The 23,774-nt window shown below is 55.8% G+C and overlaps 12 protein-coding genes across 12 annotated transcripts in view; 4 read left to right on the top strand and 8 right to left on the bottom strand.

Moving 5' to 3' along the window:
- Positions 1–2,558: 2,558 nt before the first annotated feature.
- HMPREF1541_04289 (uncharacterized protein) lies at positions 2,559–3,061 on the top strand (the record flags this gene model as incomplete). Its single annotated transcript, XM_008718635.1, has 2 exons — positions 2,559–2,810; positions 2,951–3,061. 2 exons carry the CDS (start codon positions 2,559–2,561, stop codon positions 3,059–3,061), a joined length of 363 nt encoding a protein of 120 aa, XP_008716857.1.
- Positions 3,062–3,594: 533 nt separating this feature from the next.
- HMPREF1541_04288 (uncharacterized protein) lies at positions 3,595–4,389 on the bottom strand (the record flags this gene model as incomplete). The annotated part of the gene is made up of 1 exon (XM_008718634.1): positions 3,595–4,389. The coding sequence occupies one exon, from the start codon at positions 4,387–4,389 to the stop codon at positions 3,595–3,597; it is 795 nt and encodes a 264-aa protein (XP_008716856.1).
- A 1,713-nt stretch (positions 4,390–6,102) lies between these two features.
- On the top strand, positions 6,103–6,932 carry HMPREF1541_04287 (uncharacterized protein; the record flags this gene model as incomplete). Its single annotated transcript, XM_008718633.1, has 3 exons — positions 6,103–6,325; positions 6,379–6,777; positions 6,826–6,932. 3 exons carry the CDS (start codon positions 6,103–6,105, stop codon positions 6,930–6,932), a joined length of 729 nt encoding a protein of 242 aa, XP_008716855.1.
- A 1,183-nt stretch (positions 6,933–8,115) lies between these two features.
- HMPREF1541_04286 (uncharacterized protein) lies at positions 8,116–8,982 on the top strand (the record flags this gene model as incomplete). The annotated part of the gene is made up of 1 exon (XM_008718632.1): positions 8,116–8,982. The coding sequence occupies one exon, from the start codon at positions 8,116–8,118 to the stop codon at positions 8,980–8,982; it is 867 nt and encodes a 288-aa protein (XP_008716854.1).
- A 308-nt stretch (positions 8,983–9,290) lies between these two features.
- On the bottom strand, positions 9,291–10,208 carry HMPREF1541_04285 (uncharacterized protein; the record flags this gene model as incomplete). Its single annotated transcript, XM_008718631.1, has 2 exons — positions 9,291–9,656; positions 9,792–10,208. 2 exons carry the CDS (start codon positions 10,206–10,208, stop codon positions 9,291–9,293), a joined length of 783 nt encoding a protein of 260 aa, XP_008716853.1.
- Positions 10,209–10,805: 597 nt separating this feature from the next.
- On the bottom strand, positions 10,806–11,413 carry HMPREF1541_04284 (uncharacterized protein; the record flags this gene model as incomplete). Its single annotated transcript, XM_008718630.1, has 2 exons — positions 10,806–10,914; positions 10,968–11,413. The coding sequence occupies 2 exons, from the start codon at positions 11,411–11,413 to the stop codon at positions 10,806–10,808; spliced, it is 555 nt and encodes a 184-aa protein (XP_008716852.1).
- Positions 11,414–11,982: 569 nt separating this feature from the next.
- HMPREF1541_04283 (uncharacterized protein) lies at positions 11,983–14,097 on the top strand (the record flags this gene model as incomplete). Its single annotated transcript, XM_008718629.1, has 1 exon — positions 11,983–14,097. The coding sequence occupies one exon, from the start codon at positions 11,983–11,985 to the stop codon at positions 14,095–14,097; it is 2,115 nt and encodes a 704-aa protein (XP_008716851.1).
- A 566-nt stretch (positions 14,098–14,663) lies between these two features.
- HMPREF1541_04282 (uncharacterized protein) lies at positions 14,664–15,827 on the bottom strand (the record flags this gene model as incomplete). Its single annotated transcript, XM_008718628.1, has 1 exon — positions 14,664–15,827. One exon carries the CDS (start codon positions 15,825–15,827, stop codon positions 14,664–14,666), a length of 1,164 nt encoding a protein of 387 aa, XP_008716850.1.
- A 674-nt stretch (positions 15,828–16,501) lies between these two features.
- HMPREF1541_04281 (uncharacterized protein) lies at positions 16,502–17,434 on the bottom strand (the record flags this gene model as incomplete). The annotated part of the gene is made up of 1 exon (XM_008718627.1): positions 16,502–17,434. One exon carries the CDS (start codon positions 17,432–17,434, stop codon positions 16,502–16,504), a length of 933 nt encoding a protein of 310 aa, XP_008716849.1.
- A 723-nt stretch (positions 17,435–18,157) lies between these two features.
- On the bottom strand, positions 18,158–20,980 carry HMPREF1541_04280 (uncharacterized protein; the record flags this gene model as incomplete). The annotated part of the gene is made up of 2 exons (XM_008718626.1): positions 18,158–18,251; positions 18,300–20,980. The coding sequence occupies 2 exons, from the start codon at positions 20,978–20,980 to the stop codon at positions 18,158–18,160; spliced, it is 2,775 nt and encodes a 924-aa protein (XP_008716848.1).
- A 324-nt stretch (positions 20,981–21,304) lies between these two features.
- On the bottom strand, positions 21,305–22,493 carry HMPREF1541_04279 (uncharacterized protein; the record flags this gene model as incomplete). Its single annotated transcript, XM_008718625.1, has 3 exons — positions 21,305–22,078; positions 22,130–22,281; positions 22,337–22,493. The coding sequence occupies 3 exons, from the start codon at positions 22,491–22,493 to the stop codon at positions 21,305–21,307; spliced, it is 1,083 nt and encodes a 360-aa protein (XP_008716847.1).
- Positions 22,494–23,204: 711 nt separating this feature from the next.
- Positions 23,205–23,774, bottom strand: part of HMPREF1541_04278 (uncharacterized protein) — a gene marked incomplete at both ends in the record, with an annotated part of 1,221 nt that continues 651 nt past the window's right edge. Inside the window, one exon of the mRNA XM_008718624.1 lies at positions 23,205–23,734. Within this exon, the coding sequence (XP_008716846.1) occupies positions 23,205–23,734 (530 nt within the window). The remainder of the gene's footprint in view (positions 23,735–23,774) is intronic.

Here is a 23,774-nt window from a genome sequence, read left to right as displayed (position 1 = left end):
AGACGAGAGGGACGTTGAACGGAGCCTGGTGGTGGCGTGTGGCGGGCGGAGAGGGAGCGAGGAAGGGACTACGCTCCAATATGAGGTATGAGGAATGAGCGCTGGGAGAGGTAGGCGGGCGCTGCTGCGTCAGGTAGCCAGGCCGGAGGGCAGGTTTAGGCCTGACGGGTCAGAGGCCAGAGGCTGCTCGGCCGGCTGGGTTCTGGCTTTGGCGCTTAGCTGTTAACTGACGGGGCCGGAAGAAAGAGACCTAAGTAGAGTTTTCGGCTTTGCAGACTGTGGTTTGGGAGGTTGTGAGAGAGTTTTGTGTCTCTGTTCCCTCTGGCTTGCTCTCCCACTTGCAGCAGCAGACGTGCCTGATTTGTCGTACTATTTGGAGATAGAGAAGGCAGCTGAACGAGAAAGTGGGTGATGCTGTTGGGGTCAGTGGCACCGCGTGAGGAGGAGTGCTCTGGGTCCCGGATATTGTCTGCCAGCGCCAAGCGAGGCACCGACCGCTGTCAACTGCGCAGCGCTGGGACTGCGGCAACACAGCAGTACGCCTAGGTGCCTACTGGGAAGGAGCCACGGGCTGCGTGGGGTCGGACACCACCATGGGGATCATGCACTGCTGTTCATTGGGAATTCATCGCCCAGGCTAGAATGTTTGCGGAATCGCGTCATGGTCATTGCAGAATGGTGTCATTGGACAAGCCAGGATATGTATTCGACAATATGCATACCAGGCGTGGGAGTGGAGTGCAGGACTTGCTACTATCAGGCTATGCCCGCTCTGTCTAGGCTATTTCTGTGCTGGCGATCGAACTGCGATCGTCTACAACCTCGGGTTTGTAGAACAGAGTACGACTACAACTCACATAGCACAAGACGTACAGAATGTGCCGGACAAATGGGAGACTCAACGCTCATCGACAATGGCCCAGTGGTCTTTACCTCGGTCAGCTCCCGGTCAGCAATACTGCTTCTGGAAAGCCCGGGATGATGGGTGCAACGGCCCGGAATTCCACAGGCATGGGACATTCGCCCACTGCCTAGGTAGCGATCTGGAAGCAATACATATCCAGCGTAGACAAGGGACCAGCTACGTCGGCGGCAGTGCCAGGTATCTCCACCAAGCCTATAGGCGAAGGCCGATGCATGTGTGTTTATTCTTTGAGACCGAAGACCTACCTATTCAGTCAGGCTAGGTACTCGAAAATTCAAAGGCTCGGTGGAGGCCGGGGGGTTTTGGGATGTTATTCCAGTTAAATGCAGGTAGGTCCGGGGCGTGGCAAAGGGTATGGGGTGGCTTGGTGGATCTGATGTGGGAGCAGTCTCTGCAAAGTCCCTACCAAGTCAGCAGGGCTAGCTTGTGCAGCGTGTCTCCTGCGCGTGGGTTGGAGATGGTGGTCCGGCCGGTGCCCGATTCGTCTTGCTCGTTCAGCTTGCACCCTGTAGGATGGCAAGAGGCTCGCCGAGCGTGGGACGCTGATCGGAGCCTTGTCGGTGCACGGAACGGTCGGAGAGGTCAAAGACGCAGAGAAAAATCCAGAAACATGCTGTCCGCGGTTTGAATAATGATATGCTGAAGCTGGGCGAAGGTCACAATGGTGACGCGCGAGAGAGTTGAAATACCATGCCTGCATTAGGATTAGCATGTCACTAGACTCCAGACAGACTAGCGTACGCCGGATATCGATAGTGCTGGGAGGCTTGATTGGCTTCAGCCACGAACGCGGGGCAGGTCAGGACTGGTTTGCCTCATGCGGCATGGTCGCTCTGTGTCGTTCTGCGGCGACGACTCAACCATGCTCGACCATACAGCCTGATGAGAGTAAGATCGAGAACATGACAAGCATCGGTACTACCATCACTGAGACTGTTGGCGGGCCTCGGGACATAGTTGGTGGCTTCAAGGAGTAAGCTCGAGTAAGCCAGGTGTGCCAGGCCGTGTCCACAAGTCTGGGCCATTTCGTTCAGAGGATGGCCTCAGTCAGATGCCAAGCTGATGAGCCCCAGTATTGCCAGCGTAGCACACTGCAAACTGCAGTAACATCAATAGCTTGGCAGATGTTGCAGCTTGACTGCAGGTGCAACTGTCTCGTCCAGTCCCCGCTTATCTTTCGGCGATGACCACCAGTAAGCAGACCGTTCCAATTTCTCGGACGGAAAGGCGTCGGTACTTATCTGGGCCTCGTTGATCAATCAGAGTGCGAGAAGTTGTTGCCTTCTTTAACCCCTTCAGTCCAGCCTCGGCAAGCAGCATCTTACCTTATCGAGCATGGCTGTCTTCCTGTCCGCCAATCACGATACCCTCGAACACGTGGGACGCATCTTACGCCTATCTCCAGCGCGTTATCCATCAACGCGGTGGAACGCAATGGATCAAAGATCGGTGCTAGTCGGGCTTGATTACAGCGTTGCTGACAGGTAAGAGCTCATATAAGATACGTGTAAAGCTGTAGTCCTCCCCGTCTGCCACTGGCGAACTGCATCGACGTAAAATCAATCCTACCCGAACCTATCGCAGCAATAGTAAACCTTCGAAACAAAAACACCACCACCGCCCAACCGCAAATATGTCCTCCCCAGCAATGACACACTACGCCGCCGCGGCCTCAACCTTCGAGCCGCCTCTAATCGCGCACAACAACCACTTCCTAGGCGACATCTCGTCCTCAGACAAAGTCGACGCCGAGAAGCCCATCAGCTGCGGCATCTACCGCTTCGAGCCCGGCCACGAGCTCGTCTACACCTACACCTACCACGAGATGAAGATCATCCTCGAAGGCGAGGGGACTCTGAAGGACGGCACGGGGAAGGAGGTTCATGTGAGTAGTGATTTTTCGTTCCCCCCACAAATGCGCCCTTCTTACGGTGTGGTCCTGTCCCCAAGAAGCTGTAAAGGAGGGCGAGTGAGTGAGAATCTCTGTGACTGACGTTCGTGCGCGCGCTTCTCCGACGTGGACAGGCAAAGGCAGGCGATGTTTTCTATTTTCCCAAGGGAGCGGTTATTACCTTCAAGACCGACTCTCACTGCAAGGCGTTCTTCTGCGGACAGCGGAAAGAGGGCGGAGCTTAAAAAGGGGATAGCTCCTGGGAGATGCGGGAAAAAGGTCATGTATGACTCGAGGATGAACAGCACCTCGAGGCGCGGGCAGAATGAAGAAAAACTTCTGGCAACGTGTGTTTCCGGTATCCGAATCTGGCATCTGGCAATTTCCTCTGGCCTTGAACCTCGAGTTGACCTGCTGGTGCCATCTGCACTCATTTCGACCACTCTTCGATGTGTTTCAGCTAACGGCAGGGCCGAATCTGGCTTTGGGTGAACACGAGTTTGCGACGAACCTGCCTCGACAAAGACATTTGTGCATAGTAGGTAATATGCTCCCTTCGCCCTTTGATGAATTTCGAAACGCATCTGCAGAGCGCAGGAGCCGAGCCAAGCCGAACAACCGTCATATCCACGACTTCATCGCTCAGGTCTCGGTCTCCTCAATCTTCACCCCCTGGTTCGCTGACATTTCTTCGCCGTCCCTCTCTCGTCTTCCTTCAACTTGAGCCCCATCTTCAAGCTCGCAAGCTGCATCTGGGTATGCGCAAGCCGAAGGTCCTTCAACGCTCATACATATCCGCCCGCTCCCTCGAGCCCTTTGGCGTTTCCTTCACCTTGCCGCTAATCAGCTTTTCCTGCGCGAGCACATCGGGCGTGATTTTGGCGTACTTTCGCTCGATGTTGGCAACCAAGCTAGCCGTGGCGTCGTTGATGCTCTTGGTTCCAGTGACGGGATCGGACGCGTCGAAGCCGATGTTGCTAGTTTGCACGTCGAGGCCGGCGTACTGGCGTTCGTAGGCAGAGACGGTGTCGATGTTGACGTCGTTGGAGGCTTGATGATTGACACCATTGGAGATCCGAGGCTTGCTCGCCCGTGAATAGGGTTGATATCGTGTCCAATGGTTGCTACGCGAGAAGCCAGCATCGGGAGGATGGCCAACGGGTCCGGGAGCTCCGACGGCTTCTACACCATTCAGCAGGAACGCGTTGTGGAAATAGTGGGGGCGGATGTTTTGGCCAGCCTCGGTGCGCCAGTTGGGCCGCATGATTGTGGCAGGCTTTGTTGGTATTGTACGTCGGGCGAAGGGATTGCCGTCGCTAGAAACAGAAGCCTCGAGGACCAGCGCGGAAAGGGACGCGGCTTCTACAAGAGCATTAATATCGCCCATGGGGATGTCATTCTCGAGAGACTCAAGAGGAGTGTTAAAATCCGGCCCAAAGCCTGCAAAAAGGTCTTCTTCTGGGTAGACGGTTTCTCTGCTCGTTGGCTTTGATGGCGCACTCGCATGTTGTCGAAAATGTTGGTGATCAAATCGGTCCGTATCGACATCGTCGTTCATCTTGAACTCTGACATGGTCACTTATTGGCAACGGCTGTGGTGGTTCTGCGAGGAAGTAGCTGACAACAAATTAGGTCTGTGTCGGTGGAGGACCAAATGGTAGAGGTACTGTACAACAGTTTTCGTCTACAGTGACGCCTTCTGCCTTCTTGGCATATCAGTAGTGACATGGCGGGGCGGATTAGGCAACTCATGTCGCTGGAAATAACGCTGAAAGGATAATGACGAGCATCTGCCTTGTCCGACCTACCTGTGTCCGACCTACCTGTGCTGGCGCTTTGAGCATAGGCCGAGTAGTTCCGACCGGCGAGCGTCCACCGCCAGCTAGTCAAGGCACGAGATCAACCAGTGAGCAGTACACTATAGCTCATCTTCATCGACGCCTCAACAACCATGTCGCAGAATGCCATACCACCTAGCCCTGGTATCAGGAACCCTTGCCGTTATCGACACCAAAAGCGAAGCGTACGCCCAGCACGAAGCGGTTTGATAGACTCTTAACAGCCAAAGAGGTCAGGCTTTATCAAAGGCACCCAGGCGTGCTCTGAGCAACGGCGTGGGAGAATTGCGTATCCCGGTTTCGACGACGGAGTTGCTGTGTACTGGATACGGAGAAGTTCGTGGCCAATTGGAGCACATGTATCTCCAGCGCAAACATCCGTTCGGATGGCGTCTAGACCTGTCATCTGACGCTTTCGATCACCAGCGATGACGACTTTCATGACGAGTTTGCCCAGGATCAGACTGAAGTGGCTTTTTGACAACGTCCTTGTGATACATCCCAGGCTGATATTTGGACGAGACTGAGGATGATGATGGAAGCTGTTATAACAACGATACTTTCATTTGTGCGGAATCTAGATTTCCGACGATGCCTTGGGAGGCTAGCTCCTACGGAAACGAGAGGCAGGGACAACGACTGAATTTGTACGGTCTCTGGCAAACTGCACCTGCTGACAAGTGACCCTCGTAAACTTTTCTGCAGTTGGCCATGCAGTGGTGGATAGGCTCTGTGATAGGCTTAGCTTTGTAGATTACCGACAGATTCGCTGCTTCGCCCCGGAATCTGGAAATCCTGCAAGGTCGAGCAGGTTCTGTTCATTGTGACGGTGGGCATCATTGCCAGCTCACCCACGATTAACCCCTTGTATCTGGCAGGCAGCGCACGTGCATTATGGCAATTGAACGGTGATGTGAGCCGAGGAATCAGCGGTGTACATGGATTTGACTGGCGCGTTGCAGCCAAGGAGCTTGAGGTAGCCCGGGGGTAGCTTTATGGGAACCGAGCGCTCGCGGTGAGCTGAAGAGCCACTCGGGTGCCTGCTTATGTGGCGCAAAACGCCGCTGTTGCACATCTCGCAGCCTCACTGTAGAGAAGCGAAAGTAGTCGAGTGATATGTGATCAAACAGTCCAAAACAAGTCACATTTACACGAGTCGAGGCGGGGCGCGTCAAGTTTGTCAAGTTCGTCAAAATCGTCAAGTTTTTGTTGAATCTTGGCAGGTGCGCGCCTCGACCGAACTCAACCTCCCTTCATGACGCGCCACGCGGCTACTAGTTACATGTAGCTTCCTTGCTTTTAATTGCTATGGCACCTAGCCTCAAAATGTCATCTGGCCTCCATCACCGACATCTTTCCGAAAACACCATTCTTTCATCCTTTGTCTTCCTTCATATCCCTCCCCCTCACCTCCTCCGCCTCAAAAGCTCCCCACATTCTTTAACGCCATGAACGCAACAACTGTCCCCGTGGCTGCGGCGATACATCCATACTATCCTCTCGGCGTGCACATCCCCGGCTATGTGGACAATGACGCCTTCATCAAGGACTACGTTTTCCCCTTCCTAAGCAGCTGGCTGGTCATTATGGGTGCAGCCTGGCAAGTCTCGCGATGGGCGACCCCCAAGCTCAAGACCAGCGATCGATTGACGCTGTGCTGGTTCTTTCTGTGTATGTTTACCACTGTGTAACATTGTGATTCGGACCAGCTAATGCTTTGACAGGTGGCTTGATTCACTGTTTCTTCGAAGGCTATTTTGCCCTGAATCACGCACGCATGGGCAATGCCAAGGATCTGTTCGGGCAGCTTTGGAAGGAGTATGCATTGTCGGATTCGCGCTATCTGACGTCGGACCCCTTTACCTTGTGGATGGAAACCATCACCGCCTTCTTCTGGGGTCCTCTGTCACTTGTCCTGGTGTACATGATCAGTGCCGACCATCCCCTTCGCCATCCCATCCAGGCAATGGTGTCCATGGGCCAGATTTATGGTCTGTTGCTCTACTACGCAACGGCTCTTTTCGAGCACTACTACAACGGTCTCACCTTCTGTCGTCCTGAAGGCTATTATTTCTGGTTCTACTATGTGGCTGTGAACGCTGTCTGGTTGGCCATACCCGGCCGTGAGTTCTCCTCATGTTTTCTGAAAAGCTAGTACTAATCCTGGGCAGCTCTGCTAGTACACAGCGTCCATACGATTGGGAAGGCGTTTCAGCAACTCAAGGATACAGCCTCGGCTGCCAAGCCTCAAGCGAATGGCCACATCAAGCATGATTGATCTTGTCCTGATGGATAATGTCACTGTGCGATACATGCACCTGTCTCCCGAGCTTCCATGACAAACCACCTCGCCATAGCCGTACGCGAAGTGAAGGCACGAGAGGCTACCGAGCACACAACGACATGCAGGAGCCACAAGCCCGCTGGCGAACCTTATTAGCGACTATGAAGCAGTTGGCAACCTGCACAACTGCCGGCCACAGGAGCTTATAGTACTCTTGCGAAATCAAAAACGCTCGGCTAGCTATGTGGCTCCTACGTGTCCGACCGGTATATCTACCAACAACGAAAAAGCCGGTATTGTCGTGGCACAAGTCCTCGTTTGCCAGGACACTCAGAAAACTTTGTGGCCACACTATCAGTCTTTCCATACCATGCGTCTGAGCTGGAATGGATCAATCTTTTCCTGAGATGACAAAATAAAACCGAGCAATGCAAGAGAAGGATACGCTGTAGGGGCTGATATACCTGGATTCGTACCTCAGTATTTCAGGCTGTATGTCGAGCCTAGATCACAAGTACACGAAGGGTCTCGACGAAATGGATACTTGGCGGACGCATCGCCAGGGTTTGCCGCCGCGGTCACGGAGTCAGCACGCATAGGGGGGCTCGATGGACGATATGCCACAGGTACCATCGAATATTTGATTGCGAGGCGTCCAACCACCGCAAGCATTTGGCTGAGTGCTCGCAAATGCCTTCACAAGAAGCAGGCCAGAACACGATACAGGGGTCGGATACTGTTCGGGCGGTAGACGAGGTACTGCCGACTGAAATACAAGGTCGTCGCGACCTATATACAACAACCAGTCTGCACTACCTTTTTGAAGATGAGCCGCAGGCAGTGAAAGTTGCGCTACACACCTGTCTGCCCTACCGTAGAAGCGATTTCCCAATGTCGTCACGACTGCACCTGCGATTGTCGTTCCATGACCACACGCTGCAGTCATGATGCAAGCCACCATCACAGTATAGCAAGGCAGGTACCATTTCCATTCAACTCTTGCATGACCCCAAACGCGTCGTTACTACCGCTGCAGACCTCACACGTTCTAGCCCACAAAGCAACCACCCTGGCATCTCCGAACCGCGTCCCTCCCCTCAACCGCCTGCGCTCTCTCGTGTCCACTCTCTCCAGCACCAACTTGACCACCAGCAGCCGACCCATCTCGAACACCGCCATGTCCCACCCAACCCCCACGACCACCGCGCCGTGGAAATCGGCGTTTGCCTCGCACCTCTCGGCCCAAGGCGCCGCCCCGGAATTCGTCCTCGCGACCACCACGGCCCAAGGCCGGCCCTCGGCGCGCTTCTGCATCCACCGCGGCTTCTGGGCCGCCTTGCCGGAGAACCCGCACAATCAATTGCCCAAGAACCCAAATGTCTACGACTCGGACTGCCCCATGTTCACGACGGACGCGCGCATGAGTAAAGTCTACGACGTGTTTGCGACGGGCCGCGGGAAGGGCACGCTGGAGCAGAGCCGCAGTGGGAGTGGTGGGGGCGGCGAGGTTGAGGCGGTGTATTGGATGAAGGAGCAGAAGGTGCAGTGGCGGGTGAGGGGGAGGTGTTGGATCGTGGGTGCGGATGATGTGGAGGGCGAGGGCGAGGGGAACAGCGGCACCGTGACGGTCAAGGCTGAGGTAGGGAGATATATGCGCGAAGCAGAGGGCGCCGAGGCGGAGGAGCAGCAGAAGGAGTGGAGTTGGCGCCGCGAGGTGGAGAATGTTTTTGAGAATCTGAGTCCCGTCATGAGAGGCTCTTTCAAGAATCCGCCGCCCGGCAAGCCCATTAGTGAGGGGAAGGAGGGCGATGGTGAGGCATTGGGGCAGAAGGGAGGGCATCTCTCGGAGGAACAACTGGCGAGGAAGAACTTTCGCGTGGCTATCATCTGTCCCCAGGAGGTCGAGCAGGTGGATCTCAACGACCCGGAAAATAGCAAGAGGTGGAAGTGGTCGCTTGCGGAGGAGAGTGGTGGACCCGGAGGTGTGGGCGAGGGCGTCAGTAAGCCGGTGGGCGAGTGGGATATGGTTGAGACGTGGCCTTGAAGGGTGTCTCATTTGGTGATACCGTGGTTGCATGGGATTCGGAGAGCCTCAGCACTGCAGCAGCAGCAGCAGCAGCAGCACATTGCATAGACAACGAACGAGTGACAGAAGAGATAAACGTGAGTCTCTCCTCCGAGACCGTTCCAACTCTACAGCTCGCTGACCATCATGGCCATCACACAGTCCCTCCCCCTCCGATACCAAACCCCTTTCCACCTCCCTGCGACAGCATCTTCTAGCCTTAGCCTCTTCTCCCCGCCTCCATGCACCCACCCCCTCAAGCTCACGGCTCACGCTCACGCTCACGCTCAAAGCAAAGCCACAGCCCCCACGACCCCGGCGCCGATGACGCCCCAGCCCGCCACCGCCGCCGCCACTGCAGCAGTCTGCACGGCCGCGCCGTTCCCGCTGCTCGTCGCGCTCGCCGCACTCCCGCTGCCACTCGCACCAGCACTGCCACTGCCACTCGCCTGCGGCTGGCCCTCGGCGTTCGAGTCGTTGGCGTTGATGTTGTCGTTGGCGGGCAGCGCGCTGGCCGTGACGCCGGTGTTGTTCTTGCACGAGGAGGGGAGGGGTTGTGGGGCGGAGGTGAATGTTATGTCTGCGCACTGTTGAGTAGAGACGGAATGGTCAGTGGTGGTTTGAGCAGGGTTGCTTGATTGATTGAGGAAAAGCTAGAGCCAGAGGAAGAGAAAGTGAGGGAGGGAGGGTGAAGGGAGGGGCAAAGGACGGATGAATGTATGTTGGGGAAACGGTGAGGAAAGGGAGAGGGACAGCGAAAGAAAGAAATGAGGGTGATGTAAACGTACAACATACAACCCCCCACCGCCCTCGGCGTCCGTGACAACCTGCAGCGTGGCATTCGCGCCGTCCCTCAGGCCCGCGCTCTCCGGCACGCGCACCTCCGGCAGACAGAAGGCGCCCAACCCGTCCTGCTGGAACGTGCGCTCGAGCGTGACGTTAAAGTCGGCTTCGCTGCTGGGGTCGTCCGACAGGGACAGCAACACCTGGATCACGGTCTCGTCGTGGCCCATTTCCAGGGCGATGGGGAAGGAGGGCAGGGAGACGGTGGTGCGGTTCGAGCTGAGGCCCAGGCCGGAGCAGGGGGATTTGACTTCGATTTCGTCGTCGTCGCCGTTGCGGGAGGTGGGGTAGTGCATTACGAAGTGGGCGGTGGTGAGGAGGGGGAGGAGGAGGGTCGTGAGGAGGGTGTTGGGGAGATGCATGGTGGTGGTGGTGGTGTGAAGGGTTGTTGTGGGGTGGGAGGGCTCTCAGGTGTTCGCGGGCTTGCTGTGCTGTTCAGAGGGATACGACAGGTGCTTTACCAGTTGCTTCAATGATAAGGGTTGGTGCAGAGAAGAAATCCTTCGAGGGTGGCAGAGGGGTGGAAAAGAAGCACGTACAAGCACTCACCGTGTGGATGCTTCGCAAAGCTTGGGCACGCTTGTTCGGCCCGCTATCAGGGGCACAGGCACCATTCTAACCCATTTTGAATTGTCAATGCCGAAGTGAGACGACTACTACGAGAAAATGTGCTCAGGTTAACGTGCTTAGGCGGATCTGGATGCTCCAGGGTGACAGACTTTTGCGTGGGGGGCGACTGTGGGCGCACGTAGAACCTGCTCAACCAGGACTGATGCTGTGGAGACAGGGGTCGATGTTTGGCAGAAGGCGCCAGCACAGAGAGCAATGAACATGTGCCGGATGATGGTCAGATTGAGACTGAGGCAGCATTTGGATCAACAGGAGCCAGAGCGATGTAGTGACGCTGTATTCTCTAACCCAGAAGATAGCGCCAGACACCATTGCTGTGTAAAACGGACTCAGTGGTCATCAACCGCAGCATACCGACCAACGGCAACCTCGCCCACAAATACGCCAGCAAGCACCGAGAGGAAATAGCCCACATTCATGGTCATCACAGCCAACATCCTAGACACAGATTAGTCACTTGGACGTTGCGCAGACGGTAGGAGACCACTCACAGCAAATACGACACGGCAGCAATGACCATGACAAGCGCAGCTCTAGGAACATCTGTGCTCAGTCGGAAAGGCAGTGCTCTCCGGCCATCAGCCTGCACATACTTCAGTCGCTCCTCAGCACCGTTGGCGCCGATGAAGCTCCCAAACTTGGCGTAGGGGTCGTTCTCTACCCGTTCAGAGGCCGATTCCTGACCCTTGACGAGCACGAGTTTCCGGTTGCGTGCCTGTGCTGCCCACCGCTGCTCGAGTACTGACTTGGCGGCGAAGAGAGAGCGGAGGGTGATGGCGAGCAGAATCAGGAAAATGCAGGTGCCCGCGTAGGCGCCTGTTGATGAGGGTGTCCAGGATTCCGAGTAAAGGGGGGTGTGAGAAGAGGTGGTGAAGAACATGGCCATGCCTCCCATTGAATCGGAGCCATGTTCAGAGGAGTCATGCCGGCGGTCCATGGTTATTGGTGTATATTGTAGGTGACTGATTTGTGTTGATATTTGGACGTGTGGTAGGACAAAGGTTGGGGGTTATTTGTACACTCTTGGGGGGTCGAGGAGCAGTGTCAGGCTTATGTATACAGCGTCTTGACTCTCGTGCAGACTTGAACCGTGGTGTTTGAGACGTCGTAGTCCTCAGAGCACCGGCTACCGAGCGATCATGGGGGGGTGAAGTGAGAGAAAGCGAGCGTGGTGGCTTCGGGACGAGCTTAACCGGATCCAGCCAAGCCTGTTGATGTTTGAGCACGTTCTTGGCATTTTGCCTCCAGATTCCACCGACTCCCTCCTTGTGTGCCGCTGAGCACCCCACGTTTCGAGCACAATTTGAGCATGATCCTGACACCTGTGCTGACCCGCGCCTCAAGGATCATCCGCTTTGTGAGCACATTGTTGAGATTTGGCCCGTCTAGGCCGCCCTATAGCAGCCTACCTGCACATGTGCTCCGTACGTCGACGCCCATGTCTTTAACTTGACCACTTCATCTCATTTTCCTTGTGTTGGTTTGGTCGTGGTAGGTATAGCAATCATGGCGCTCAACGCCCGACACGAAGGCCATTCCATGTCCGGCATGAGTGGCATGAGCGGCATGGGTGGCATGAACATGCCCTCATACACCGACATCCAACACTACTTCTGGATCTTCACTGGCTCGATCATCGCCTTCGCCATGCTCATCAACATCCTGAATTTCCTTCTCTTCCGACAACGACTGTCTTCGCTCAGCGCACGTCCCATCTCCATCCTAGCCACTTCATACGCCGTCGTGACAGCCATCACTCGGGAACTGTCTCAAGTCTCTCTTCCCGTTTACCACTTCAAGCAATTCAAGCTTCGCACCCCGCCGCTGGGACCAACATTCCTAGTTCTCGCTTGGCTTGCTGCCATCCTGAGCTTTTCCTTCTATGGCTACGATACCTTCGATCAACGGCAATGGGAAGACATTGCCTACCGTGTAGGCAGTTTGGCCGTCGCCGAACTACCTCTCATCTTTCTCCTGGCCGGTAAGCAGAACCTCATTGGCTATGCCATCGGCTCCTCCTACGAACGTCTCAACTGGTTGCATCGCTGGGTATCCCGAGTCTTCTGGGTCACTGTCACCATCCACATGTCCTTTTGGTTCCGCTCATGGGCCCGGTACAACTATATTGTTCGCAAATTACAGATTGATCGTCTGACCCAGACCGGTTTCGCATGCTGGGTCATCCTCACCGCGATTCTCCTCACGTCATTTCTCCCTGTTCGGAAACTATCCCACGAGGTGTTCTACGCTCTCCATGTTGTCTTGTTCGCTGGCCTCATGGGCGCTATCTACTTGCATCTCGAGAATAGTCGGGTATACTTCTGGGTATCTGTGGCCATCTTCTTCATCGATCGCGTTCTGCGCCTCTGCGTAACCGCTTGGGCCAACATCCCCTTACTCCATGGCAGATCTCAAGTCTGGGCCAACAATGCCACACTTACTCCTCTGCCAGGCAACGTCACGCGCCTCACCATTGAGAACCCTGTGATTTCATGGTCTCCTGGTCAGCACATGTTCGTCTCTTGCCACTCGCTCGTTCCCCTGCAGGCCCATCCCTTCACCGCCGCCTCTCTTCCCAGCGATGGTAAGCTCGAGTTCCTTGTCCAGGCGCAGAAGGGCGGCACACGCCGTTTGCACCGCTGGGCTGCTAAGACGCACCTGCTGCCCAACGCACGGCCCGTCGCCGATGTCCCACAACAGACCAAATTCATTGGCCTCGAGGGTCCTTACGGCGCCCATCGCCCGTTGCACCAATTCAGCAGCGTTTTGCTCTTCGCGGGCTCTACGGGCGCAACCTTCACGATGCCCTTGATGCGAGATATTGTGCGACGCTGGGTGCACAACGAAGCAACCGTGACAAGACACATCAAATTCGTGTGGGTTATCAAGGCGCAAAACCGACTCTGCTGGTTCCAGGACGTGCTGGAACGGGCACTGCAGGACGTGGTTGAGCTGCGCGCCAACGACGGGCGCGAAGTCGAATTGGAGGTCAGCGTCTACGTCACCTGCGACGAGGAATTGGAGGCTATGAGATCCAGTGAGAGCGGCATCAACGGCAACACTGCCCGCGTATGCGCGCCGAGGGAGCACGGCGAAGCCGAGATCGCTCCCTTCGCCACAGCCCCTGTCACAGAGGACACTGGCTTGCTGGGCCAAAAGGCGAACAAGCCAAGCCCAGCAGTGCAAGAAGTCACTGATGACGAGAAGAAAGGCTGCGGCCCCGATGGCGGATGCTGCTGCAAACAAGCCGTCAGCGAAGACGGCATTGAGTCCGCAGCATGCACCTGCTGCAACCCTGTCGATTCCTCGTCCTCGTCCTCGTCCTCCTCGCCGCCCTCCTACTCCGAAAAAGCCCAACAGCCTCCACACCCACACTCACACTCACCACCGATGTCCAACGCGTCGCTCATCAAACTCCACACCGGCCGCCCGCGCATCCGCCCCCTCATGCGCGCCCTACTCGAGGACGCAGAGGGTGAGAGCGCCGTACTGGCGTGCGGGCCGCAGGGCTTGCAGGACGATGTGCGGCGCAGCGCGGTGGCGCTGAGTGATGAGAGGGCTATCCACAAGGGGACCGGGGCGCAGGGACTGTACTTGCATTTGGAGGGGTTTGGGTATTGATAATGTGAGGGGAGGGGAGTGGAGTGGAGAATGAGGTATATATATTCAAGATGATGGCGGCATTGGTTTGGATATGGGCATAGCGATGGCGTGTTTTGGGGATTAAGGGTATATTCAGGGCCACGAAAGATATTGAATGGGCTGCCTGTATGGCTCCATGGATAGCTGGATCGCTATACTTCATGCATGGATGACGATGCTTGTATAGATGCAGCTGCACGGGCCAGCGCGAACGCAAACATGTGAAAGAGATGAGATAGAGACCAACAGGGACAGCGCACTGCGAATCTGACGAGGCTTCCAGGCTGCTTTCCATACAGGCTGTTTCTATTTCATTCACGTTTCTATCCTGTCTCGGCCTTTTTCTAGGGTGTGGTCTTCTCCGTCGCCTCTGGCTCGCTCCATGCTTACTCTATTGTGCCGATGGTCTGCGCTGATCCTGACGCTGATCCTCGTTTATGACTCCGTCCACCTTAATTCTAAATACCCCCGTATCAACGTGACTCAGCTGCAAGGAACCATCTCAACGCTCAGAGGTCCTGCTCCCCCTCATAGCTCCTCCAGCGCTAAGCATTCCCGCCCTCCCCTTCTCCTCCGCCCTCGCCCCCGCCGCTCCCATCCCTCCTGAAACTCCCGGCCCTCCCAGGCCACCTCCCTTCCAAAACCCCCACCGTATCCAACACCATCTCTTCAAACCCCTTCCAACGATACCCACTCCCCAACACCCCCCTCGCCTTGGCACTATCCGCACTCTGCCCTCCCTTTGTCTCCGGCACCCACCCCCACCCCTCCACATACCCCCTCCCCGGCTCCCCCACCAAAACCCCCCTCTCAGGAAACCTCACCCTCAACAGATCCGCGATTGCCTGCGGCGGCGCCGTCCCACTCGCACACAGATACCTCTGGCCCCCACTCTCGTCCGGGTGCGTCGCGCACCACGCATGCAGGGCGCTGACGTCGCGGACATCCACCCACGCGGCGCCGCCGATCTGCGCCGGCATGGCCGTGGCTTCGCCGCTGTAGAGCGCCCAGATGGGTTGGAGCGTCAGGTTCAGCCCCCGTGGGGAAGCGGGGAGGAGCACGGGCGGGCCCATGACCACGCCGGGGAGGATGGCGCTGCAAGCGAAATGGGGGGATGCAGTGGCGGAGGAGGAAGAGGAGAAGGACCAGAGGGCGCGCTCGGCTTGCGTCTTGGAGGCGCCGTAGGCGATGGGCGGCGAGAAGGTGGTGGGGTCGGAGGCCACGAGGGTGGAGTTGACGTTCCAGTCGGATTCGCTGTAGGCGTAGGGGGTGCCGAAGGGGTGGGTCCAGCGGTCGACGGCGGCGGCGATGGAGGACGTGAGGACGAAGGAGCGGAGTTGGGGGCCGGCGTGCTGGAGGGCGGAGTGGAGGATGAAGAGGACGCCTTGGATGGCGGGCCCAGTGAAGGCTTCGAGGGTCGTGAGGCTGAAGTCCACGGGGGAGGCGGTGTGGATTATGGCGTGGACGCCGTGGACGGCTGTGTCGAAGGCGGACGGGGCGGTGATGTCGGGCACGAGCGTGTGTTGGTACGTCGAGGTGTATGGGGCGAAGGGCCCGGCTAGCAGACGGTCTTTTGCTGAGGCGGAACGTGAGGTGCCGCGCACGCTGTAGCCCTGGGAGAGCAGGAGGAGGCCGATGTTGCTGCCGATATAGCCGTTGATGCCGGTGATCAGGATGACTGTGTCCGGTGAGGGGATCAAGGGTGCCATAACTAGCAGCAGTTGTTGGAGTTTGTTGTTGGGATTGTGCTCGGTCCTATCCTTTGCGCTAGCCAATCAACATAAGTGGCAGTGTTGCTGGCCACGAATAATCTCGTGTTATGGCACGTTGATCATACGAGCAGGAAGAGTAAAAGAGGCGACTGACCTGCTCACTTAGCGTTCTGTTTAGTGAACTTACATTCAATTCCGTGGGATATAAATGCTGCTACTACGGCGTCGCGGAGACAATTTGACGCCGTTAGTTTGGCTCCAGACCAGCGTTCGAATACCCTCAAGAACATTCTACTTTCGCAGGTGTCACCTTGTCCGGTCTTCCTGCAGCAATTTGCGAGACAGAACAGTCCCATGGCCGGCTACAGGTGCATGCATCAATCAGTCCGCGTTTGTGGAACGGGAGAGGTGACAGTATGGCTGAGGTTCTGCTGGGTGGGTGAACTATTGCTCAGACCTCGCACAATAAAGGAACGGGAACCTTTGATATGTCATCGTGCTCATCGGTGGATGGAGAGTGTAGCTGGGGCAGCAATGTAAGCCAGGCGTTCTCAATCATGCGTCGTTGTACAGTCTATAGTATCTATCGTTCACAGAGTGCCCAGCGCCCAGCGCCCAGCTACTATGCAGGCTCTAGCTATTCATATATTGGACATGATATATGTTCCCCCCTAAAACCCAGCCTTCTTCAGCTCCTCCTCCGTCCACTCCCAACATCGTCTTCCGGCTTCGCGATCCTTGGCCCACTTGGTGTTCTTCTGGAGCCTTCCCACAGGAGTATAGTACCCACCACTGGTCAGCTCCTCATTGGTTGTCGCCGCCCAAAGCTGGTTGTAGGCGCCGTGCGGCACGTCTTGCGTGATGAACGGGCTCATGTACTTCATGAACAGACCGACGAAACTGTGGCTCTGCTGACCGGGCGTATGCAGATCCGTCATGATGATGCCGGGATGTAGACTGGCGGTAGTGAAATGTGGGTACCGACGTGCGAGTTCGGCCGCGAACATGATGTTGGCAGCCTTGGAGGCGCCGTAGCGGGACCAGGGCGATGTCTGGATTAGGCGCTCGGTGTTGAAGATGATGTCGAGAGATGAAGGTCCCAGGTTGTGTGCTTCGCTGGTAAGAGAGACCACACGCACGTCGTTGCCTGCCGCGGCGGTGACGGTAAGGAGGGGGAGTAGCTGCTGCGTAAGGTAGAAGTGACCAATATGGTTGACGCCCATCTGATCGTCAAAGCCTTCGTGGGTACGGCCCGGAGGCGTGGCCATGATACCAGCATTGAGCATCAAGATATCGAGGCGAGAGGACGTGGATTTGACTATCTCGGCGGCTTCTCTGACTGATTGTAGGGATGATAGATCGAGAGGTAGATGCTCGATGACAGTGTCGACGGTGAGCTGATTGTTGATGGAGTTGATGGCGGCAGTAGCCTTGTCGGCAGATCGGGCAGCCATGTAGATTTTGGCGGGACCATGGCGGGCGAGTTGTAGAATGGCCTCTTTGCCCAGCCCATTGTTGCCACCAGTGACAAGAATGACTTTGGACTTGAGGTCAGGGATGGAGGTGCGGGGATTAAAGGGATGGCTGGTAGTAAAGAAGCCCATATTGAGGAGAGATGGGAGGATGAAGATTTGGATGAACGTCAGGGGTTGGAAGATGTATGCTGTGACCAGGTATGAGAGTTCAAAGATGGCCTGGATATTGGAGAGGATGCTGTTGAAGATGCTGTTGCTGTCCTGTGGTTTCAAGGGACGAGCTGTTGAGATTGATATAGCTCCCTCTCTCGCTTTCGAGACGCGACGACGGAGTGATTGTTCGCCGGCGGACATGCTGGCGTGTGAACGATATTCAGCCTCATGATGAGCTCGTACACAATTTCCACCACGAGGGAGGTGGCCATGTGGGTACGCCCGTAAATTGCAAAAGCCTTTCGGGCTGCAGTTGGCCGTCCGCCAATCAGTCAAGTTTCTAGGCAGCCGATGACGCTGGAAGAACCTCAGTCGTGTTCACATTAGTGTACTCGTCAGTCCTGTTGATGGTGACGTCGAAGCGGTGATGCGCACGTTAAGAGGCCGATATACGCGGCGAACCTACTGCCTCGTATAGATCTCGACAATGCGGAGAGATTCGGTAGATCCACGCCCAGGAGATAGACGGAGACAGCGTACTTCATGCCTGTAAAAGTCGGGATTCATCGCAAACACGAGCTATTTACACAATTGGTCTCGAAGATCCATCCACACTTGCCTTATCGAGTGACTAGATTTACATTGCCACAAGCTTTTGGTATCATCGACGCCGCGCTATGCCAAAGAACCCGCAAAAGTCTATAGTCGAGGCTGCTCGACACGCTTGAATGCCGGAGCTGGCATCTCAGGCTCTGCTCCGGAGGGACCTTCTTGCTCTGTCGGAGGTGGTGGTCTGTTCGAGTTAATAAGAGAGTTGCACAACTGGCAGATTGTAACTTACGGAGCACTCTTGCCTTCCTTGTTGTCAAAGTACTTGTGGAACTCGCCCTTGTCCTCGAAGGGCCTTGGGCCGAGTATTCTCACCAGGTCGTCTCGCACCAACATCTCCTTCTTCAAAAGCTCTTCGGCAATCGCCTGTACTTGATCCTTCTTCTCAAGTAGAAGGTCCTTGCATTGCTTGTATGCCTCGTCCACTATCCTCCGTACTTCTTGGTCAATGTTTCGTGCTGTTTCCTCCGAGAAAGGTTTGTGTAGTTTTTCCTGGTCGTCTTTGTAGTTGAGGTAACCGATCTTCTGAGACATGCCCCACTCAGTCACCATAGCAGTGGCCATTCGGGTCACCTTGTTGAAGTCATCCGAGGCGCCGCTGGTCACGGTATCGAACCAGATCTCTTCACTGACACGTCCACCAAGCGTCATAGCCATCCGGTCCATCAGTTGCTTGACATTCATGAGGTAGACATCATTGCCACCAGCAGGTAGGTACTGGGCATATCCAAGTGCGCCTTGGCCGCGGGGAATAATCGAAACCTTCAACAGGGGATCGGCATGCTGGAAAAACCATCCGCAGATAGCGTGGCCAGCCTCATGGTAGGCAACGGTTTTCTTCTCTTCCGGTGACAGGACCAGAGACTTCTTCTCCAGACCACCTATAACGCGCTCAATCGCTTGCTCGAAATGTGTCATCTCCACTGACTTTGAGTCAGCGCGGGCGGCAATGAGAGCAGCTTCATTGGCACAATTGGCAATATCGGCTCCAGAGAAACCCGGCGTAAGTGCCGACAAACGACCAGTGAGATACTCCAGATCAACGTCAGTCTTGATCTTGCGCAGATGCACCATAAATATCTGCTTGCGACCATCCATTGTTGGGCGATCAATGGCGATATGACGGTCAAACCGTCCAGGACGCATCAAAGCCTTGTCAAGCACATCCGGTCTGTTCGTACCGGCCAATACAACCACCTGTTCAGAGGTGTTGAAACCGTCCATTTCAGTTAAGATCTGGTTAAGAGTCGATTCTCGCTCGTCGTTGCCACCACCAAAATTCGACTTCGCCCGAGACTTGCCAATGGCGTCAATTTCGTCGATGAAGATGATGCAAGGTGTACTCTTGCGAGCATTCGCAAATAAGTCTCTTACTCTGGAAGGACCGACACCAACGAACATCTCAACAAATTCGGAGCCGGACACCGAAAAGAAGGGCACCCCAGATTCGCCAGCAGTCGCTTTGGCCAGCAGAGTCTTACCAGTACCGGGGGGACCAGACAGAATTGCACCGCGAGGAATTTTTGCACCCAGAGACTGGTACTTCGAAGGATCTTTCAGGAAAGAGACAAACTCCATGATCTCGACCTTGGCCTCGTCCATTCCGGCGACGTCGGAGAATTTGGTCTTGATATCGGTTTCATGGTTGAAGCGTTTCGCTCGAGACTTGCCAATGCCGAAAATACCACTCTGACCGCCAGCGCCACCCGCAGCCCGTCGCGACATCCAGAAGAGGGCGCCAATGAAAAGCAGGGTAGGTCCAAAGGAAAACAGTGCAGCGCCAATGGGTACTTCATCAGCATAAGCGACAGGGATCCGGTCGCCAGAGGGTATGCCCAGCTCTTCTTGTGCCTCATCAAGTTTTCGCTCGAAAGCTTCGACGGAACCTATGGAGAAGTAGTAATAGAAGCCGGGCCGAGTGGCTGGCGACTCCGGGTACATGTTGTTCACCGCCTCACGGTGAACCTCGACGCGGACCTTGCTGCGGTTCACAACGGTAAGTTTGTCCACAAGGCCCTTGTCAAGGAACGTGGAGCGGAACTCCTGCCAGGTAATGTCTCTTGACTGTTCGGAGGGGAAGACACCACGGTAGAGGTAGAAAGACAATAGAGCAGACAGCAAGATGGTTGTTGCGTCGAGTCTGAGATTGCCAACCTTGAAGGTATAGCCCTGGCCTTGTTCCTCCTCTTTCCCTCGTTGCTTCCTCTTCTTCTGCCCCTCCTCACGTGTGTTGGACTGCTCGAACAATTCTGGCTCACCGTCTTTCTTGTCCTCGGGTTTAGCATGTGTCTGCTTGTACGAGTCTCGGAAGACCTCTTCGGGAGTCTTTCGTGAGATCTTGGTGAATACACTGACCAGGCGAACAGTCGTAGCCAGGTCAAGACGCTTTCCGGGATTCTTCCTGCGGTCTTCGAGGACTTCGTGCAGTTCAGGCGGAACGCCACCCTTCTTCATGACCTCAAGAGCCATATCAATTGCCTGAATCTGAGACTTGGGCAACCCTTGCTTGACCATGTCGGTGATGTCGGTTATTTGCTTGATCTCTTCTTCGGTCAAGGGAGTGAAGCCGGGCGGCATGTCGTACTGTTTCTCCTTGGGCGTAGACTCAGACTTCACGTCTGCCTCTGTTACCTTTTCGGCCGGCTTTGAATCGTTGGATCCAAGCTCATTTTTCAGCGTCTGCTCGTCCTTCTTCGAATCGCCACTCTTCTCAGCTTTTTTATCGGATTCATCCTCCGGCTTCTTCGGACCTCCCGGATTTACAGTCGCATATGAACGGTATATTGAGGGTCGTAATGGCGACTGTAGTCGGGAGCGACTTAGCTGTGAAGCGCGGCGCTGTGCGCAGACCGAGCATTCGAGGGCAGCTTTAGAGCTGCGCAAGAGCTGCGGCCTGAAGAGCCTGGCAGCCATGATGGTGCTTGAGGTCGGACAAGTGCACTCGACCTTCTGGCTGCAATTGGATCTCTACGAGAGGTGGTCGTGAGATGGAGAGGGAAGTGTAGGCGGACAGATCGATGAGGCGTCGACAGATTTGCCTGCGCGCGTCAATGAGTCGAATCTGGTGATTTCATGACCCGAGAAATGCCAAGTCTCGGCCGGACTAATTCAGATGCCGACCCCAAGCGGGATACGGACGAGCCGGAGTTTAGAGAGGTACGTCTCGGCTGCCTTGACAAACACTCTGCCGTGTCTGCATTCAATCCGTCTTGATGATGGATTATCCGCCGTCCGCAATCAATCCGTCTTGATGGTGAACTGTCCTGCCTGCGGACTGCTCAAACACCAACGGATCCCATTTGCCGTAACGGCATCCCACGCCTTGCTCGCGCTCAACTTGTCCCCAAAGCGACGAAACCCATGTGGCACTCCCCTGAACACCGTCACATCCGTCGGCACCCCCTGCCCGGCCAGCAGCTCCGCGTAGAACAGGCCCTCGTCCCGCAGCGGATCGGCTCCCGCAATCCCAAACACACTCGGCGGCAAGCCTTTGACTTCCTCCGCGTCCGCATTTCCTGGGTTTAGCAGCCGGTCCTTGACATCAAAGCTCTCTGGTAGCTTGAGCAGCCCCGTGAAGAGCCGGACGCGCGCGACGTCCAGCACCGGCGCATTCTTCTGTGTCACGTAGCTACTTACCTCCGGACTGGCTAGCTTGGCTCGCTGCAGATCGTACGTGTCCGGGTTCACCAGGCATGGTATGATGAGCACCTGGCCTCTGATTCTCGGCAGGCTCGTCAACGGCCCGATGCCTAGGTGCTGTTGGAGCGTTATGGAGGCGGAGAGCTGCCCGCCCGCGCTGATGCCGCCGATGACAAGCTGGGAGCCATCGGCGCCGAGGAGATCCAGGTGAGCGTGCGTCCAGACCAGAGCGTCTTCCACATCATGCCATGCTGTGGGGAAGGTGTGCTGAGGGGTGTGGCGATAGTTGACATTGAGGACAGTAATAGGATAGGATTCCGAGGCCAGAGTGTGCACGATGCGCGAACAGGCGGCATCCTCGGAGGGGAGGGTCTATTCCTGCCGTCAGTGCATCGCACCCATAAACAGTGGGCTCACACTCACACCAAAGAGAAAACCGCCACCGTGGAGATTGATGTAAATGGGTAGTTTTTGGTCTAACGAAACAGATTTGGGGCGATAGGACCGTGCTTCAATGATCCCGCCGTCCCTGGACTGGATGCTGTGATCTTGCAGGGTGACTGCATCGGCGAGACCTTGGATTCACTCAATGAGCATGGGGCTTTTGGGAGGAATGGGAATTCACCGAACCTTGGGATATCATCTCCTCAGCAGAGGTGGCTTCACGACCTTTGTTGGTCAACTCCACCAACTGCTCGATTGTAAGCCCTGGCGGCGGAGCCGGCATGCTGGGTGCAAATGCGATCCAGTCCGCGCTCGGCGTGCCATAGACTGAGTAGTCGGCCATTACGTTTGGTTGAGCCTGGTAGATGAGATGAAGTCGTGGTGATCTATGAACGACGAGAAAGTTGCCAACTGTAATCTGCGTAGGGACCCCGTCTATCTGACTGGGATATCAGTCGTCTTATGCCAGAAGTATGTAAGACGGGGTTGACCATCGTCGCATATAAGAGTGGAGATAAGACGACAGGTGGAGAAGTCGTGCCGAGGTACTTTGACAAAACATCCCACCAGCAGCAGATCGCACACTACGAACGACCGCTCCAGCGTTGCAATATCAAGTTGGTTGGGGTCCATGTCTGACATTGCTGACGCAGTCCAAATCCGTAGTTGGCAATACTCAGCTTGACAGTGTAGCCCTGGTGCTGTGGGTATTGACGTAAGTGTATATAGATGCCAAGTTTTTCACTGCCTCTAATGGCCGGCCGCGGCTACGCTCAACACTCTTCAAATCCCACCGCCATATCAAAGGATTGTGATGCGAATGGTGCAAATATTGTAGTGAGAGGATTTTTTGAGATGATTGTATTTTTCAGACCCTTAAATCGATGGAAGTGGGACTAAGGAGTGATCCCTATCCATCCAATACCAATGTTATATGTATACATTATCTCCGCTGAAGTTTAGCGGGAACCTTCCAAACACTATGTATACTAATTCATGAGCGTTCATAATAGTTGAGCAGTACTATGCTCCAAATTTTGCGTCATCAGCGGATTCAAGCATCGCCCCATCCGCCTTTGTTACCCTCCTCGGGCTTCTCCTCAACCGGCTGAGGTTCCGTGGGAGCCTCCTCCTTGGGCGCCTCGGGCTGCTTGGGAGCCTCTTCTTTGGGAGCTTCCGGCTGAGAAGCCTCTGGCTTAGGAGCTTCCGGGGCAGCTGGGGCGTCCTGCCAACCCTCCTCGGACTTTGGGGCTTCCGGCGCAGGAGTCCCGGGCTTCGGAGCTTCTGGTGCAGGAGTCTCAGGTGCAGCTCCTGCGTCTTGCCAGCCACCCTCCGGCTGAGCAGGGGTCTCGGGCTTTGGGGCTTCAGGCGCAGGAGTCTCGGGCTTCGGAGCTTCTGGTGCAGGAGTCTCAGGTGCAGCTCCTGCGTCTTGCCAACCACCCTCCGGCTGAGCTGGGGTCTCAGGTTTTGGGGCTTCTGGTGCAGGAGTCTCAGGCTTGGGTGCTTCTGGCGCGGGAGCCTGTGGCGCGGGAGTCTCGGGTGCAGCTCCTGCGTCTTGCCAACCACCCTCAGGCTTGGGAGCTTCTGGCGCAGGAGCCGGTGTAGCAGGAGCCTCAGGCTTAGG

This window comes from Cyphellophora europaea (genome assembly GCF_000365145.1).
Source record: "Cyphellophora europaea CBS 101466 unplaced genomic scaffold supercont1.4, whole genome shotgun sequence".
NCBI classification, from domain to species: domain Eukaryota; kingdom Fungi; phylum Ascomycota; class Eurotiomycetes; order Chaetothyriales; family Cyphellophoraceae; genus Cyphellophora; species Cyphellophora europaea.
This window is presented reverse-complemented; position numbering and strand designations above follow the sequence as displayed.